This window comes from Scophthalmus maximus, chromosome 6 (genome assembly GCF_022379125.1).
Source record: "Scophthalmus maximus strain ysfricsl-2021 chromosome 6, ASM2237912v1, whole genome shotgun sequence".
NCBI lineage: Eukaryota > Metazoa > Chordata > Actinopteri > Pleuronectiformes > Scophthalmidae > Scophthalmus > Scophthalmus maximus.
The window spans coordinates 12,394,763-12,412,808 of record NC_061520.1 but is presented as its reverse complement, the minus strand read 5'-3'; the positions used below and the strand labels follow the sequence as shown (position 1 = coordinate 12,412,808).

The 18,046-nt window shown below is 41.9% G+C and overlaps 2 protein-coding genes across 7 annotated transcripts; one reads left to right on the top strand and one right to left on the bottom strand.

Moving 5' to 3' along the window:
• Positions 1-1,778: 1,778 nt before the first annotated feature.
• frs3 (fibroblast growth factor receptor substrate 3) lies at positions 1,779-14,409 on the bottom strand. Of its 3 annotated transcripts, XR_004793700.2 has the most exons (8): positions 11,889-12,276; positions 10,399-10,524; positions 9,808-9,896; positions 9,480-9,666; positions 8,167-8,328; positions 7,000-7,115; positions 5,464-6,917; positions 1,779-3,615 (listed from the first exon to the last, which is right to left on the bottom strand). XR_004793700.2 is itself a non-coding variant. In XM_035632859.2 (7 exons), the coding sequence occupies exons 3-7, from the start codon at positions 9,871-9,873 to the stop codon at positions 5,583-5,585; spliced, it is 1,866 nt and encodes a 621-aa protein (XP_035488752.1). In that variant the 5' UTR covers positions 9,874-9,896; positions 10,399-10,524; positions 14,352-14,409; the 3' UTR covers positions 1,779-5,582. The 3 variants fall into 3 exon arrangements, 2 of the variants coding, with proteins under 2 accessions (XP_035488752.1, XP_035488751.1); XM_035632859.2 differs by lacking the exon at positions 11,889-12,276 and adding an exon at positions 14,352-14,409 and having other exon boundaries at positions 1,779-6,917; XM_035632858.2 differs by having other exon boundaries at positions 1,779-6,917.
• Positions 14,410-14,616: 207 nt separating this feature from the next.
• tspo (translocator protein) lies at positions 14,617-17,480 on the top strand. 4 transcript variants are annotated; one of them, XM_035632881.2, is made up of 5 exons: positions 14,617-14,806; positions 14,880-14,940; positions 16,555-16,730; positions 16,851-16,989; positions 17,102-17,480. In XM_035632881.2, the coding sequence occupies exons 3-5, from the start codon at positions 16,558-16,560 to the stop codon at positions 17,273-17,275; spliced, it is 486 nt and encodes a 161-aa protein (XP_035488774.1). In that variant the 5' UTR covers positions 14,617-14,806; positions 14,880-14,940; positions 16,555-16,557; the 3' UTR covers positions 17,276-17,480. The 4 variants fall into 4 exon arrangements, with proteins under 4 accessions (XP_035488774.1, XP_035488772.1, XP_035488771.1 ...); XM_035632879.2 differs by having other exon boundaries at positions 14,880-15,000; XM_035632878.2 differs by lacking the exon at positions 14,880-14,940 and having other exon boundaries at positions 14,652-14,806.
• Positions 17,481-18,046: the final 566 nt, after the last annotated feature.

Sequence of the window (18,046 nt, the reverse complement as noted above, 5' to 3'; positions counted from 1 at the left end):
CTGGACAAGAGGCTTTAAAACATGTCATTTAGAGGATGATTGTGTGGTGGGGGGTATTTTTCTGATGAGGATGTAAACAAAATCACTGAAGAGATGATGATGATGATGATGATAACCACTGATGAAGATCATTTGAAGCATGGTGCAAACTGCCTTTCTTTCTCTTCTTAGTTCATTCTTGAAATATTACTTGTGTGTGTATTCTTTGTATCATCTGATTCACTTAGTGTTATGGATTGAAAATGTACACACACTCGCGCCCGCGCGCACACATGCACACATACACACACACACACACACACACACACACACAAATCTCTGAAAGGAGGTTTATTTCCACATTCTTCAGCACTATGAGAAGAAATGGCAGCTGATGAGAGATCAGATAATCATGAGTGCACCGTACAGACACATGGCATTATAACGACAAACACAACGTGTCTTTTGAGAAAAAACTCATAATTTACAGTATATGCTACAGAACATGCACGAGTCATGACTCAACACCCTTTTTGATCACACTGAATTTGTCCATCCCACTGCATCTCCCAAACCACCGCGTTCTGCCTCACGTGATCTCAACAAATTCGGATTCATTTAACTTAAAGGAATAGTTCCAAACTTTTGGGAAATATGCCGATTTGCTGAAAGAAAAGACTGATACTGCTCACGTCTGTTGGCTAAATGTGAAGCTACAGCCAGTACAGGGTAAGCTTAGCTTGGCAGAAAGCCTGGGAGTTAAAAAAGGGGGAAAACATGCAGTTGGAACATTTGAATAAACAAATTCCACCAACCACCACCGGATCAGTGACGTACTGTGGCTTGTGTCGATTGCCTAGCAACGTCTTTCAAGCTGGTTTTTGTATGTACTAAACAAATGAGATCCAAGGTTTTAACAAGTGGGGGGGGGGGGGGGGGGGGGGGGGGGGGGGTTAACTTAGGATAGGGCCAGGTTAACGAACAGAGGCTGGTTCCCTCTGTTTCCGGTGTATAAGCTCAGCTAACAAGCACTGGGCTGTATCCATTTATCATATATACATTATTGGTATCAATCTTCTCATCTCACTCATACCAAGACATTTCCCAACATATTTGTTCAACAGACATAATTTCTAAACACAGCTTGGTGTAAAACAGTAAGGAGTTGGCACACTTCTTTAAAATCCAACTTGAAATATGAAACCACTCGGACTAAAGCCCCTCTCAACTTCTTTCTTTTGACAGGCGGTGACTTTTTTCAGGGCCCGAGCGCCGACCAGCAGGAGGCTGGCTCCGGGCCCTCTGTTTTTTTGACCGCCCTAATAAACAGCAATGAAAATGTTTTCCAGCTTGAAAATGAAAGGCACAGTCAGAAATTCCCTTAAATGGACTTCAAGAAACATGTTCACATTTGTACAGTAAACACAAGAGCCAGCCCTTTTCCTCAACAACCCATTCAATAAATCCAGCTCTGGGGAACTTAGTGGCAGGAGTTGTTATCTCGACGTGGCTTTTTCACCCTGCAACGACTTGACGGACAACCGTGTGAATCACACCTCGAGCATAAACACTGAAGGGTTATAAAAATGAAACATTTGAGACAGCATAAGCATTGAGCCCAGTCGCAGTCAGTCATGGAGGTGGACCCAGCTGCAGTGAGATCACATGAGTGGTTTTAGTGCTGAAAAGCAATGATCTAAGATATCTATGTATTATTTATCAGTAAACACAGGAGTATGTGGTAATTATGCTGTAATCACTGTGAACTGGTTTGGGTGGTTACAGCGTTATAAAAAAGATAATTGACAAATTTCAACGTGGATTTTTTTTTTTTTTTATATGACCATAAAAGCACATGTAACAATAATCTGAGAAATTAGATGAACCACTCGCTGTTCCCTGTATGAAACTTTACCACGGGTTTAAAAAGTTTAATACAATAAAATTGAATTTAAGTACTGGCAATGGGTAGGTACCTATGGCACTGTTAAATGTGAGTCGAAGCAAACACGGTGTCTGACAATCAGTATTATTTTCATAGCTAAAACTGCACCATGGAGCTTGAAATGAAAACATTGAACCAGAAATAATAATAATAATAATAATAATAATAAGACGGCTGATTCGCAGAAGAACAGGCGAGTAAACACATTAAGCTCTATAGACTACTATTTAAAGTTCACACTTCACACATTGGTCTGATTTAGATCAACAAAACAATAATTCAACTATTATTGCAAAAATGTAAACATCCCTCCAAGGTATCAAGACAATATCTCTGCAAATACAGTCAAAATGTCAGTATTGGGGCACGCAAAGCTTTGGCCTTTTTGTAATAGAGGAGACTGAAACAAAAATAAAAAATCATCAACTTTAGATTTGAGGTTATTTGAGGCTTCTGTGTTGGGGAACGTACCAAAAGATATGACTAAAGCGGTTTATCGCTTTTTCAAACTGCTTATACTATCATATCAGTAGCACTGAAATTACAAGCTGATTCATTGATTAGTCAATTATAAAGTAAAGTTGCCAAACACGTATTGATTTGTGTTTGATTTCTTGCCTTTTCTCGGTATTTACATAATTGTAAATGTAATATTTTGGGGTTTTGTAATTTTCAAATGGACAAAAACAAGCATTTTGAAGACGTAACCTTATTATTTTAATAACTAATCATTATTTATCAAATCAAGAAAAATGGCAATTTTTTGGTCAATTCCAGTTTCTTGAAAGTGAGGGTTTTGGTGTTTTACAAAATTGTAAATCAAATACCTTTGTATTATTATCGTTATTATTTGTCAAACAAAAAAAGCTATATCTTTGGCTGCCAGGTACCATCATTAGAAAAACATTGAAAATATATAGCTGACAGATTGTACCATAGTAAAAAAGAATTAGCAATAATAAACATTTTCTGACTTGCAAATGGATAAAAGATAATTATTTTTCATCTAATTCTGAAAAGGTTACAACAGATGATTAATCTTGGTAGTGATTGAATAATCAATCAAATTCTTTTATAAATGCTCCATATTCACTCTCTTTCACCTCTCAGATGTGAGGCTATATTGTAACTTTTGTGCTGTTCCTGACAAAAAAAATCAATGTTACAAAGCCACCTTGGCTTATAGGAAGTTATATTGGACTTTGTATTTATTATTTTATTACTTGCAGACAGTGATGGGCTAAATGATTAACAGAAAAATTGAGTGCACACTAAAATAGAAACATATTTCACATGAGAGATTTCCGTCTCTCTTGTTTAATGAGCAGGGCTCAGGTGGGAAATGGTGGGAAGTGGCCACCGATCAAACTTGTATTTCAGTTAATCTGCACAACACAGAAGCCGAAAATAACCTCTATATCAGAAGTCAAGACTTTGTATTCATGTCCCATATTCATCTCTTGAACGCACTGTTGAATAAACAAAAAACAAGATCAACTTCAGCTAAATGCCACAATTTGCTCTGCATTTGAAGGCCTATACATGAGTATAAATCTAGAACATTTTGGCCTTCGTCTGTCGAATGAAAATATCATCTTGATATGAGCGCTCAACGAAGCGATGACAGCGTCAGCGGGCCAAGTGCTTCTGTCCCCTCTCTTATCAGAGAGCCAGTTTGTCAGGAAAACAATCTGAGTGAAATAAAACAACATTACATTTCTACTGCTCAGAAAAAAAATCTCATTAGAACACAACAATGCTACTTCTATTAACAATATGGTAAAAGATCTGACATCGCGTCACTTTGACAAGTACCTGTACAAGTACCTACACGAGCTACTGTTTGTATTTACACGTAGCAGCATAAAACCACCCTGTGATTATCAGACTACAAGATCTCTCGCTCTGAATGACTGTCAATGTGGATGAGGTGGAATGTGCAGTTTTCTTATTATAATTTCTATCAAGCTAAAAAAGTTGGATTCTGGTATTTATTATTTATTTCAAAGTATGTATGCCGACTGCCATCGCCTCATGCCTTTCTGTCCTACGAATCCAAATGGCACGTTTGATTTTACTCATCAAACAGTTTGCAATGAAAGTTTTGGCACTTAAAATATAAATACACTCTCTCTCTCTCTCTCTTAAAATATAATTCTGCACAGTTATAACAGTAATACACCAGTTTTTCAAGTGATAATTCGAGGTGAAACTTTGGTCTCCATATCACCAACTGGATTACAAAACGCTGGTCATCACATGTAAAACGAAGTTCAAACAATAAAAAAAAAGAATAAATAAATAATGAAATAAATAAATAAATATCTGACGAAGAAGCTCGATAAATCGCCTCACAAAAATGTTCACTGCATGACTCTGCGACATACTTGATTAACCTTTTTAAATAGACACTCACACCTGATAACGGACAAAATTACAGATTGAGCACATTTCATGTGAGGTTATAGCTTTATGCCACTATCTGAGGTTATCGATGTCGCCATTAAAACATGAAAACAAACCTCTACTACGACGCTGACTAAGAATGTCAATGAAGTATTTGGCCTCCTGCTTTTGGCGAAAGGACATGGTCGGGCCTGTGGCCCGTGGCCCGTGGCCCGTGGCCCGTGGCCCGTGGCCCGCGGCGACGGAGCGCGTTTCAATGGCCCAGAGTCAAAAGTGCAACGTGACGAGCGTAAACTCGCTATGGACCTTCCGCAGGTCTGGGATGATATGCAGGAGGTGTGATCGGAGATGATATGCTACTTGTTTTTCCTTTTGCTGCATGTGGATAGGAGGGAGCCGAAACTAGTTTAATCCATGTGTGCTACTTTCACCATCACTCAGTTTAAGTCTAATTCTCCAAATATGACCTTCTGTTCTGCTCAGTTCATTTCCACTTTTCAACTTGATTTGGACAAAACTATTCCTACAATATGATAAAAATACAATTCCATAGGATTGTGTGCAAAATGCTCTATAGGCATATAGTAACAAAGAACGGCCTCTTCTACCAGCCACAACATTAGACCTAGGTGCTTGTGATGAGGTATGAATATTGGCCAGTATCTTGGCAGAACAGTTAAATCTTCCAAAGTGCCAACTAATCTACGCCTCCTGTGATGAGAGTCACATTTCCGACTGTCATGGTGTTGAAGTAAAAAAATTAAGAAAAATAAAAAATACTTGGATGTAGTGTAACTTCATGATAACAGTGAAAATGGATTTGAGAATTACAATTTGCTAATACAGTATGGCGATGAATACTTCAACTGAAAACAGAGGTCACTGCCCCAGGTCGTAGCTAAGGATAGAATCATATATGTATGATTTTTATATATATATATGATTTTATGCTTTTGTATACACGTCCATGTATCCGGCAAGCGGTATGTGCAGTAAAAACTGCAGATCACTCGAGAGCTTCACACCACATGTCTTATAATAAATAAGAGAATAAAATGGCAAATTCTCCTCAGAGATTTCTTGTTTCCTTTTATATGCACAGATAGGTTTCAGTAGTTTTTCTAATTAGGTACCTGTATTGTATTAGTCAGCCAGACAGTTGAATGGATGGATGACAGTGAAGGGTCCAGTGTGCTAAGATGAGGATAAGCCTTCATCTGTCTTCATCACTCCTCCACAGTTTGAACACCGGTTACAGAGGCAGGTCTGTGCTGTTGTGTCGAGTCTTTCTGGAAGTCCCATCATCCCTGGGCAGAGCTTTCTGCAGGTTGGACATGGCAGCGGTCTTCTTTAGGTCAATGACTGCGTAGCATTCGCTGCGCCGGGGTGCCTGTGCGCCACATTTTTTGGGTGGCAGGCGCTGGTGCTGTGGCTGGGTCTGGGTCTGGGCACCCCCGCCGCTGAGCGCTTGGCAGGGGGGTTCTCCCTCTAAGTCCACCTGGATGTAATTCAACTGCCGCGATGGAGGCATGTGACCGTGCTCACAGCCTCCAACCCCTGACCTCGATCGTCTGCCGAAATCAAAGCTAAATATACCTCCCCCTCGGTCTGGCTGACATGGCCGCGGATGCGGGGGGCAAGCATGTGGGAGCCGGGGCGGCTGGACCTGCTCTGTGTTGACATAGTTCTGCAGGGCATCTCTGTGGATGCCCCGGCCGTCCTGGTGGTACCCGTTGGGCGTCCCAGGGCCTTCTGAGAACTCATACTCATCAAAGTCTTCCTCCTCCTCTTCATATTCATCCTCATCCTGCTCATCGTCATCCTCTTCCTGCTCGTCGTCACGCTGCAGAGCGCTGTACTCCCACACCGGGGGCAGAGACGGCAGGTTTTCGTAGTTCAGCAGGGCTGTCCGACGGTGTCCTACACCCATGCCCCGCTCACAGGCGTAGCCCTGCGGGGGCAGAGATGCCGGGCCGTGAGCGTGTGGGTGCAGGAGGGAGTGGGAGTGACTGTCCCCAGTGCTGCTGCTGCTGCTTGAACCCACAGACTGCGACACGCTGCTTGGACTCAGCCGCTGCTTGCGGCCGCTCCTCAGGCCGTTGATGTTCTCGTAGGTGAGCTCGCCGCTCTGGCAGCTGTCCGGGTGCTTGTGACCTGGGTGTCGGTGCGCATGGTGATGGAAATGGTGAAAAGAGTGAGAGTTGCACAGGTGCATCGAGGGCTCGTCTCCTTCCGTCTCTGAGCCTGTGGCGCCCTCTACTGGCTGAAGGCTGTGGGGATTGTGCCCATGCCTCTCCCTCTCTCTCTCCCTCTCTCTCTCTCTCTCCAGCAGGTGGCGTTGTGCTGGAGTGGGGCCCAACATGAATTTGACCTCCTGTGAGGACGGCTGTAGGAACACCTGGGGATCTTTATGCTCCTCGATGGGACAGCAGCGCATGTTGGACTGCGGGATTCCTTGGCCCCCGACGGGCATGGCTCCCCGTGTTGTTTCAGTGAAAGTGCTGGGCCTCACCTCAGGTAGGGAGTGCACACAGTGACGCATAGACAGATCCCCTTCCATGCTCACAGTATTTACATAGGTGTGGGTCTGTTTGGGCAAAATAAGAACAGGGTCAAATTATGAACTAGATCAGATGCCGCGGACTACAAGGAGCGTGGGTGGGTCTTACCTGGTCGTCCAAACCCATGAGGCCATGATCGTCAGCAAGAGAGGGCTGGGAGGGATCGCCTCTGATGGGATAACCAGGGTATCCATTGGGAAAAGCCTGAACAGGGAATGCTGGAGCTGCAAACACATTTAGGTGAGAAGAATTTAATGGCGTGTTTAGGCGGAGTATTGATTCAGTGACCTCAACGCATGCAAACATGCCCAACCCAGAGAAAAATGAATAGTATGAAGCCACAGCTCCCTCCTGTTGGTTAATGTTTGAAAGGTACAAGAGGAAGTTTTCAGTCTTTTCTTTTTAGATTCTTTGTTTTTAGTTTAGAACCGAATATGTATATGTTGACTACTTAATACTTCAAAGTGCTACAGGGGATTAGATGTCAGTGAGAAAGTGGAGGTGTCACTCATTAAATTTGAGTGTATATAAACCTGCAGTAACCTCTTTGTTTGGTCACTTGTGAACACAAGTTTGGTCACATTTTAAATTGATTTGGGGAAATTGTGACATTGGCATACATTTGGAGTCATGCTTCTGGTCACCTTCCAAATGTAAGTCTCTTTTTTTGTCTCTCGGAACTCCTCAGGGAAATGTCGTAACATCTTTTCCTGCTGGATGCTAAATGTCTGCTGTTTGGTGCCGAGCAGGTCAAGTGCAGTGAGTTTTTAGAGCTTCATGGCTGAAAACAGCTGCCGGCTGCTGCAGCTCAGACCGAAGCCGTGAGATCGAAGGGTGCGAAACAAAACTGTGAAGTTGCTAAAAATAAAAAAATAAAAAACAATGAGCTAAAACTTGTTAACAAAGCCGATGGGAGCTGCAGATTCAGGGGATAATTTTCCGTAGGCTCACCTACCTCTTTCACATTTGTTAAATCCAATTACATAATTTTAAAAAAATATTCATCATATGGACATTATAATAAAAACTTTAATATAAAGACATCACATCAAATCTAATTCATAAAGAAGCCAGAACTATGAACGACACTGTCTCAACATGATAGTTGCGATATTTGAAACAGTTGTAACAATAATAATAATATTACTAATAATATAAAACTTTAACTTTAACTTTTGTAGCATTCAGTCATTATTTACTCATCTAAACAAAGTACTTTTCGTCTGTAGCTGCAGGCGGATGTGCTATTTTTGTTTGTGTGGCTGTGTGACTCACTGTTGGGAGTCTGTGGCGTGCGAGACATGTCCATCTCTGGCGTGTGACCACTGCGACTCATCATCATAGACTCTTCCACCACGTTGATGCTGTTACATTGCATCAGCTCCTGGAGCAAGTTGAAGATCTCCTCTGCCCGGGAGCACTTGAATGCAAAGATTCCTAATGTAATGGGCAAAAAACACAACATTGTTCAGGTTCAATCAGTCACTAATGAATACAAACACAAATAACTTCATGTTTGAAGGATAGATGGTTTATATAAAATGATGTATAGACCCCATATCAATGAATAATCAACTGACAACTTGGCGTGAGGTTTACAAAGTTATATTTTGTTCTTCTACACACACAAAAAACAAAAGGTTCCTGTTGCTAAATATCTAACATCTTTGATTGAATTAATCAAAGTGGAAAAGTAGTAGCTGTCATGTTACAAGTATGATGTGAAAAAGTTGCTCCAAGATCAGACGCAGTCACTGTGTCAGATAAGGTGATCATAGTCTATAAGTGCTGCTATGATTTAGCAACGCACATGTTGGACCACGACCAGTCATCATTGCTTTCGCAACTCGTGTGATGTGAAGACAAACATTACTACACTTGACAGCAATATCAACAATGTTTGATCATATTTTTATGACTGAAAGTCAACCGTGCATTGTGACTCTGTGAAGAAGAAGAAGGGCTTTGTCATTTTTCTCCCCAGTCCTAGGAAGAGGGTGAGTGTGTGACACGTGTGCAGGGGCTGTATATGTATAATGCTCCGGGTTCAATGGAATTTTTCTGTCTTTCTTTCTTTTTGTTTCAAAGTGCGTTGCCTCTCGCCTGCTTCACAAAAGATTTGTGCTGCTATGAGTCAGTGCCAGAAGTTGTTAAACGAGAGAAGGCAAAGTACATGCTAGTCATTTTGTTGGGATGTCATGGGCCATCCATGTTTACACAAGAGTTGTCTTTCACTGTGACACACTTCACAAGATAAAACAAACGGCTGTTGTGCCAACGCTCATTTTCATCCTCGACACTCTGTGAGGAACTACCCAGTTTGGGATCAATAGAGAACATCCATATGTCTATATTTCTAGTACCAGGATTTCATTTGAAGCAGCTAAATGGAATTAAGACATTATTAATTCTCTCATTCATTTATACCTGTGCTTTTCCTAATCCGACAAGTTAAAATGTGAAAAAGCCCTCGAAAGCAACTCCATACAAATAGTAAAAAAGGAACAAATGAATTTAAACATAAATAGTCAATGATAACACCCACACAAAGAACCCGCAACCATAGAGACAATCACATTTTCACTTACCCTGCCCAGTCTGACAGCGGCGACCACTCTCAAACGAGAACAGGTTGGAGTCGTAGCCGTAGCGTCGCAGGCAGAGATACGGCCACCGGATGGCGTCTCTCTTGCGCGTGTGAAGAATGAGCTCGGTCTGTGTGAGCTCCATGATGCCAGAGCCCAGCTCGTTGCCCTCATCGTCCACATTGGTGACCTGTAGGGTGCAGAAAAACACTCAGCGGGGATATGACGCAAAGATATTTTGAGTCACAGTTAAATTCGTTTGTAACGGCCCAATGGTGTGCTGTCCCAAGACAAAACAAGAATCAAGGAAATATTTTTTAAGATTATTAACCTTAAACTTGGTGAGATGGTTGTCTCGGATGGGGTCTCTGTACAGACAGCTCCAACAGCTCCCCATAGCTTCAGCAGGCCAGCTGAAACCTGCCACGGGTGAAGCAAACATCATCACCCACTGTCCTTAACGTCAACAACTTAAATCTATTTAGGCAGGACGAACACAAACAACTCTGAGTGTTTGGATCTTGTAAAGTGATGTTCGCAAATTGTTCCTGAGTTTGTAGTTTCATCAGCCCCTGTAAACCTGTAAAATAAATCTGCATGAGAATCAATCCCTACATTTGGAGAAATCTAAGCATAACTGTGTGTAAAACTGAGAGCTTAAAGTTCCCACACTGTATGTGACACTGAATTTACAAGTATGAATGTTGACACCCGTTTTTTACACCTGAAGCTGTTTGGACAATGACAATCGAAAAATGAACACAAATATTTTCTGCACACGCAACACTACACGTGTCTGAACCTCCAATTACAAAATTTGGAAATATTTTGGTGCATCCCTTTACAAGTCTTATTGACCCTAACTTGAGCCAATGAAACCGAAACGTCTACTTCAGGGAACATTCACGATCTAACTTCTTACTCAGTCCAGGCCATCAGTGTAAAGGGATTCACGTCTCAATCCCAGGATCTTCTACTGGGCATCGGCGTCACAAGCCACTTGGTTTGATGGACTGACATCTTCAAGAGAAGCATGACGTTCTTCTCCCTGAAACCACAGAGCACACAGTGCATGAACATCACACAAAGCAGGACGTCAAACAAACACTGATAAATTCATCAGAGAATAAATTGGATTCAGGGCATCGTGGTGGTGGGGTTAGGCAAGGCTGTCAAAATGTATATGGCAGAACCCTTTATTCAATTTCATCCCAAAATAAGTGTCCAAAAGTTTGAGAAGTACCATTGTATAACATCTAAACTATGTTCAAACATGAAATATCATGACAATTTAGTGACAGTTACTAATGATGAATACCAGAGTATGTACTGTATCCTACTTAGCCTATGGACAGTGAAATGGACCAATCAAATGCCCGACATCTGTATCAGCACTGTCCGACACTGACCTGCCTTGGTTCAGATATCTTCCACAACGTAACCAATTCACTCTAGACCCGGTTTATTTGTCTAATTTTAATATAAGATGAGTTGTTCCACCTATCGCTTACATTCTCTCATTCAGGGTGGGACTTCATCACAATCAGAGGCTGCGACCAACAGTCAAATAATCGATGAGTCAATAAACAGAACATTCATCTGCGACCACTTATACACATAATAAGCAAACAAGCAGCCATAAAATCAGATAGCAAGCATAAAGTATGTAACATGGATCAAGCAAAGACATGTAATAAATAAGATCATGTAAACTCCACGAGAAAGCCGCAACACTAAAACATGTACTCTAAGACTAATGTCCAAGAAGTGTATATATGGAAGACACACTGCAGTTCTTCATCAAACACACACACACACACACACACACACACACCAATCCAACCTGAGCTGTGGACTGACATGTGACACTGGAACAGACAATATCTCCTGTTTTGTTTTGAGATCTTGCTCCTGTGACTCCTCACACATGCTACTGACACACTTCAGAGTGTGTGTGTGTGTGTGCGTGTGCGTGTGTGTGTGTGTGTGTGAGGCTGCTGTCAAACGTGGGCCTCCACATCTGACTGGAGATGACACACACACACACACACTTCAGAGTGTGTGTGTGTGTGTGTGTGAGGGTGCTGTCAAACGTGGGCCTCCACATCTGACTGGAGATGACACACACACACACACACACACACCTTGAATCCAGGGCTACAGAGCTAAGCTACAGTGCACGCCTGTCACACTGAACGTGATCTCCCCTCACACAACCTCCTGTGCTCGGATCGTCCAGCCGACGCAGAGCCCCCCCCCCCCCCCCCCCGGACCCCCGGCTCAGCCATGCTACCGTGGAGCCCCGCACACTGACACCGAAAGAACGCGCAGGCACCACGGTCCGATGAGCATTTGTTCTGCCGCTGCGAGGAGCGCACCGCGGGAGAGCCGCGGCGACGGGTTGCTACTCACATGTCTGGCACGGACTCGCTTCTTCTCTCTTTTTAAATATAGATTAGCCCTAATGCGAGATGAGCATTGAGACTGCGATTAGTTGCGGCTGCTGCTGCTGCTGCTGCTGGTGATGATGATGCTGCTGGAGGAGGAGGAGGAGGAGGAGGAGGAGGGTCTGGTGCTGGTGCTGTACCAGGATGTGGCATTTGCACGACAGACAGCGAGTAGAGGGATGCAGAGAGAGCAGTGGGGAAAAAAGGAAGGTTGTTGTTTTGGTTGTTTGTTTTTTATCTCCCACCTCCTATTACGCCCCCTGTGACTGCAACACGGGCCTCTGCCTCGGTGACATTTCCCAAGCAGCTGGGGTGAGAGTTCACAGGCAGACAACGAGGCTGCGAGCGGCGGCAAGAAGGTAAGACCGGCTGGAGGACCGGGGGGGGGGGCAGAGCATCAGTGCCCGTGTCTACATGAATGAGTTCCAATGAGGGCCCGAAACCCTAAATGTTTACTATATATTAGTTCTGCATTATTTGATAAATGCCAAATTTGTTCCACATGTTTTTACAAGTGAAGTCGAATGAGCCTTCAAGTTTTAAGGAAGGACATGAATCTAGGATTTACAGTTTAAGATACATGCAGTGGTATCATATACCACTGCACGTATCATATAATACATAATAATAATTTTGTTATTATCATTATTCGAGTGCGTAGTACTCTACATGAATGAGTTCCAATGAGGGCCCTAAACCCTAAATGTTTACTATATATTAGTTCTGCATTATTTGATAAATGCCAAATTTGTTCCACATGTTTTTACAAGTGAAGTCGAATGAGTCTTGAATGACATGAAGCTAGTTTTACTCACTTGTAAAGTTGTGATTCATCAAACTGCTTCCGTTTGTTCCAACTCGACACGTTAAAAGTATTAATCAAAAGTTCAAAAAGAGTTCAATGTCACTGAAATCCGAGAGAATGACCACAAAGAGACTGCTAAGAGACGGGAGACAGGGTGGCTGCCTTCTAGGAGCCCGTTGTCTCATAATGCCCATGGGCTCATTTATGTGTTTTAAATACTTTTTGAACAACAATTGAAGTCTATGAGAGGTGTAAGCAATGCAGGCTTTAGCTAGGTTAATTCTTTTTTCATGCCATTTGTTGAGAGTATTTATCCATTCTTATCCTGTGACATCTTATTTGCCGGAGGCATAACCTTTCAAGGAAACTGAAGAAAGTAGTCAAGCAGATTTCACAACCACACAAAGAAACAGGATGTTGGACCCATCTTGAAGATTTTGCAATCTTTGTCGTCTTCAGCTGTGTGTCTTGAAAGCATCAAGGGAAACGCAAAATAACTGACAATAAACGTTTGCTTCTGTATTTTTGACCTTTGGACCATGTTTTTATTTTGCCATCAAATTCGCCACGACTGAGGACGTTGAGGTTAGCATGTGATTCGATGGTAAGGCCTAAAACAACAACATGTAATCAGTCAGTAGAGAAATCAATCAATCAATAGATCTATTAATAAATGTTTTTCAGAATATGAGATGTTCTGCATGATACTCAACTGTTTGTGCAACATCCTCCTCTCCATAACCAACTCAAATGACTCAAGATCAGAGCCGGCCTTCCTGATCAGTTCAGTGATGTTTACCAGACACACATTTACTGGTTAACAGTAGAATTTGGATAATTTAGTTATTATACAATAACATTATGAACTTTAAAAAAAATTTAAACAATGCGTGTCACATAAGAAGATTTAATTGTCTTCTCATTCGTAAGTCCTCTTCAGGTGAATTTCTTTTAAAAGCCCAAAACTCGGTTTGTAGTCCATCTCTTCTTGTGAATGTGGAATTTTGCCAATAATAAATTAATTGTATAAAAAAACGAAATCTAAGAATTCTTTATTGGAAAAAGAACAAAGACAAAGTATACAATGACAGTATACAAAGAACCAAAAAAAAAATGAGTAGCCAGGGGTATGTTTCTTACATTACACAAAAATATTATAAAAAATATAATAGACAAATGCCAAAAAGGTGCAACACTTTTTCTGGATGGTCCTCACAAAAAAAGAACAGTTTGTGTTTGTGTCTCTTTTGAATTTGACCGTGTCATGGTTGTCAGGGTAATATTTGTGAATAATTCTAAAGGATTTTTCCTTCACCTTACTCACAATTGGGTACGAGCGGAGCCGTTTAATGAGAGTCGCGACAACGGAAGTCCAAAATGCTTTCACACGTCACGTGACTCATGTAGACTTCAGATAGTTGCCGGAACTTTTGGTAATTAGTAGTCAATAAATGTTTCGATTTTACAATATAGCAGACCCAGATGAAGTTACTCTATGTGTTTTAGTCAATACGTTTTTTAAAAAAAAGTTTTAACAATGTTTTTTCTAAAATGCTTTAATGCGTATGTTGAATTGCTTCAGATGTGCTGATAATATACAATCTGATTATTTATTCGTCTTACCCTTCATAAGTGCAACACAGACGGTCCATTGGTCCATTCTGCTGCTACTCTAATGCGCTGCCGCTCACTTCCGGGAACTATTGAGAGGCTCCGTGATCCGCCATTGCTTGGAAAAAGAAAAAAAGGCTCCATTGGAGTGAACGGATTGGTCGCCACTCTCGATAAACCGCCCTCGGTGCGAGGGAATCACCCAGACTCGATGGTATTGAACTGTCGAATCGGAAAGCGACTACGCCGACGTCACGAGCCTTTTGAGCCCAAAGACCAATCGCTGGCGGCTGCGCGGTGACGTCACGGTGCCCGGCCCAGGGAGTGTCTGCGGCGGCAGCGCCGCGATAAGAGGCGCCCTGCCCGACCGCGCTGTTATATCAGCACACAGCAGCATGCTGGTGTGCAGCGCCGCTTCGACTGTACAACACACACACTGAGCGGAGGAGCGGACGGCCCAGTGAAGGGTGAGTGTGTCGACCTGCTGCTCACGATCTGCCACAGTGGTGACGGTACTTAAATTGCATTTGTATATTTCAGCTCGTCTTCCTGGTGAATTCGCACACAGTGGACAAGGATCACATCTGTTCAGCCTCATACAGTCAGTCAGCTGTTTCTGTTTGCATATGTTCACAACTTCCGTCATCTACTTCAGCCACCGGTGATTATCCATGTCAGCATGAAAATCAACATCAAGCTAAAAAAAAAAATAGTCTTGGGTCAGTTGTTATCTTAGCGTCAGACTTAGAAAGTTACACTCACTGAATCACAACATTAAAAAACAACCATCCTAGATTTATTTCTAAATATGTTTTTATATTAAGCATGGAAAATAAATGCTGTTTGAATATGAAAGGGATCCCTCGTCATGCCTCTCGTCAATATCATGATCAGTGCTTTCCTGAAAAACGTTTTGTTGTTCACAATTTCACTCTGTTGAAATCTTTTCCACTCTTGAAAAAGCTCTGGTAACAATGACATTCATATTGTTGCACGTTTCAAAATGAACATACGATTAGGCCTTTGTAATATTTTGAATCCTTCATTATCTTGACAATGTATGTATGTATGAAATATGATACAGCAGGTATAAAAGGTAAATCTGCAAATCCCTTAATCGTCATTCTATTCTATTCCATGATGCTTGTCTTTTTCTCATAGGTTTTCACACACAAAAAGAATCCCTGACTGCAATCTGTCTGTTGTATTGACCAATTCAGAGTAACACCAGTAGGTCATTTGTTAATTTTTACCAGGCTGGAATGGTTAAATGGAAACTGTAAAAGGTTGTAAAATTTGAAAAAAAAGAACAAAACCAAATGAAACATTCCAAATGAAATTAAGAATAGTTTTAGTTGTTTTTAAAAATAAACATCGTTGTGGTCAATTAATTGTCATAAATATATATTCATATCAAATATGGTTACAAACAAAATCCTGCAAAATCCTGAATTTACAGACTGTACTTCTTGTCTTGGCCCTCGTTACATACAGTGTGTGGCTCTACCGTGTCTTAGCTCAATGTTTGTGTTGACTGGCCCACAATTTTAGATAAGATAAGATGAGATAATCCTTCACCGTTTTTTTTAACTGTTCTCATTCACGTTGTCATGGCAGGCAGCAGTTTGCAGCATAAAAGCCCTGACCACCCAATGATGCACACCCAACACCCGACAGAAAAGATAGTGAGCAGCTGGTGAACATTGTGACGCGCGTAGCCACCGAATAGACAGATATTTATCTCAGGAGTTGATGGAGACCAAATCAGATGTATTAAAAACTCCCTCCATTACATGGTTGTCATTTCTGATGATTACAAAATCGATAAGTTAAATTCGGCCAGTATATCGGCTGTACCGATTTATCAGTCTACGTTTACTCTCAGGCATGTTGCAAGTAAGTTTGTTAAGTTGATGTCTCATAACATCCACAGAAATAAATGCGGAGGAAAAAAGTGATGCTTGGAAAAATGGCCAATGAGTTGATACAGGATATATTTCTCAGGTTTGGTCTCATGTAACCAGGACAAAGCCGGTCCTGGGTCAACAGTGGTGTGTCCTGACTCCCGAGTCCCATGATTGAGGCAGGACAACATTTAGCTTTTGGATCTCTTGTTGGGGACAGGGGGTCGGGGCTGGATAATGTTAGAAATGTTTAGATACCTGATTTAAAACAGCAATCTTCTGATCAAAAATGTGTCCTGCTCTTACCTCAGAAAATGTGGCTGCCTTTGATTGGAATGACGGCCCTGCCACACCTGGGAGGGCTCTACGGCGGTTACATTACACGTAAAGAGGTGAAGACCTGGTACCCGACCCTGCAGAAACCCTGGTGGCGCCCACCGAATGCAGCCTTCCCTGTAGCCTGGACGTGTCTATACACAGGCATGGGGTAAAAAAAATCATCATGAGTCCTGTAGTCTCTGAGATCTACTGCTGCAGTCCAATTTTTTTCTCTGTAGCAGCCTCATTATCTAAATTCTATATTTTTTTACAAACTCTTATCTCGCAGGTACGGCTCCTACTTGGTGTGGAAGGAACTTGGAGGTTTCACCGAGGATGCACTGGTTCCACTGGGACTTTATGGGCTACAACTGGCTCTGAACTGGGCCTGGACCCCTATTTTCTTCGGTGCACACAAAATTAAATTGGTAAGTTTAACACGGTTGTTTATTTGAACCGGGACACCACGTGGGAACGTTATGGGGCCAGTGTGACAAGTTAAAATTCTGCATTGTCACGCCATCTCTCTGCTCTATTCAGGCACTCGTTGACATCGTGCTCCTGACTGGGACTGTCGGAGCCACCATGGCGTCTTGGTATTCCATCAGCCGCACTGCCACGCTGCTCATGGCGCCCTACCTGTCCTGGCTGTGCCTCGCCACCTCTCTCAACTACTGCATATGGAGAGACAACAGTGATGAAAAAGAAGAGTAGGGGGGCGGCAGCTCTGACTGCTTTGAGGAGACTACTTAAATTCTGAATCATTACAGATTTAAATGTTTTCACATGGTTTTTCTAACTTTGAAATTATAGCAGAAATTCACAAACTTTTCCAACTATGGAAGATTGATTAAAAAACGTTTGACAAAGACCAATCAATATCTGTGTATTTGATGTATTAAAAAATGTTTTAAAAGAACCCTCATCCATTCAAAGCTCTTAAAATGCCTGTATTTAATCAGAAATTGTCAATATCCATATTGAATACAAAATGCAACATTGATCATGCTACATCATAAAATTGAAGCGAAGGCAGTTTAAAAAAATTAAGTCTTGTATTTTATCGCAGAACTTGAACCAGCCACAGCTCAGACCACACAACCCTTTTTATTTTTTCTGTGTCTGCATCAAAATTAACATTGTCATAGAAACTTATTATAGTTGTCAGATTTCTTTCCAGTTGAGTAAGCTCTGCAGTTCATGAGAAAATAATGCGAAAAAAAAATCCAAGAACATTTGACCTCATGTTCAGAAGGACCCATGGCCTTCGTTTTCACCAAATTTCATATCTAATATCTCATTTCTCAAACTAATGCATCAACATTGGGTGAGGAATCATTTGCAATTTCAATTGTGTCTCTTCAAGTGTTCTTAGGCTGAGGTTATTCATTTCCCCTCGCTCTTTTTCATTTGGCCGTGTGATGGACCGGCTCCAGCTCGGCCACGACCCTCAAAGTATTAGTGATAAAGATAATCGATGGATGG

What these genes read in the sequence shown, in the direction of transcription:
- tspo (XM_035632881.2), top strand. Translation starts at nt 16,558, where the DNA reads ATGTGGCTGCCTTTGATTGGAATGACGGCCCTGCCACACCTGGGAGGG. An exon ending in TGTCTATACACAGGCATGGG is followed by an intron (nt 16,731 to 16,850) that starts GTAAAAAAAATC and finishes CTTATCTCGCAG; the next exon opens with GTACGGCTCCTACTTGGTGT. An exon ending in GTGCACACAAAATTAAATTG is followed by an intron (nt 16,990 to 17,101) that starts GTAAGTTTAACA and finishes TGCTCTATTCAG; the next exon opens with GCACTCGTTGACATCGTGCT.
- frs3 (XM_035632859.2), bottom strand. Translation starts at nt 9,873, where the DNA reads ATGGGGAGCTGTTGGAGCTGTCTGTACAGAGACCCCATCCGAGACAAC. An exon ending in ACCATCTCACCAAGTTTAAG is followed by an intron (nt 9,667 to 9,807) that starts GTTAATAATCTT and finishes TGCACCCTACAG; the next exon opens with GTCACCAATGTGGACGATGA. An exon ending in CCGCTGTCAGACTGGGCAGG is followed by an intron (nt 8,329 to 9,479) that starts GTAAGTGAAAAT and finishes CCATTACATTAG; the next exon opens with GAATCTTTGCATTCAAGTGC.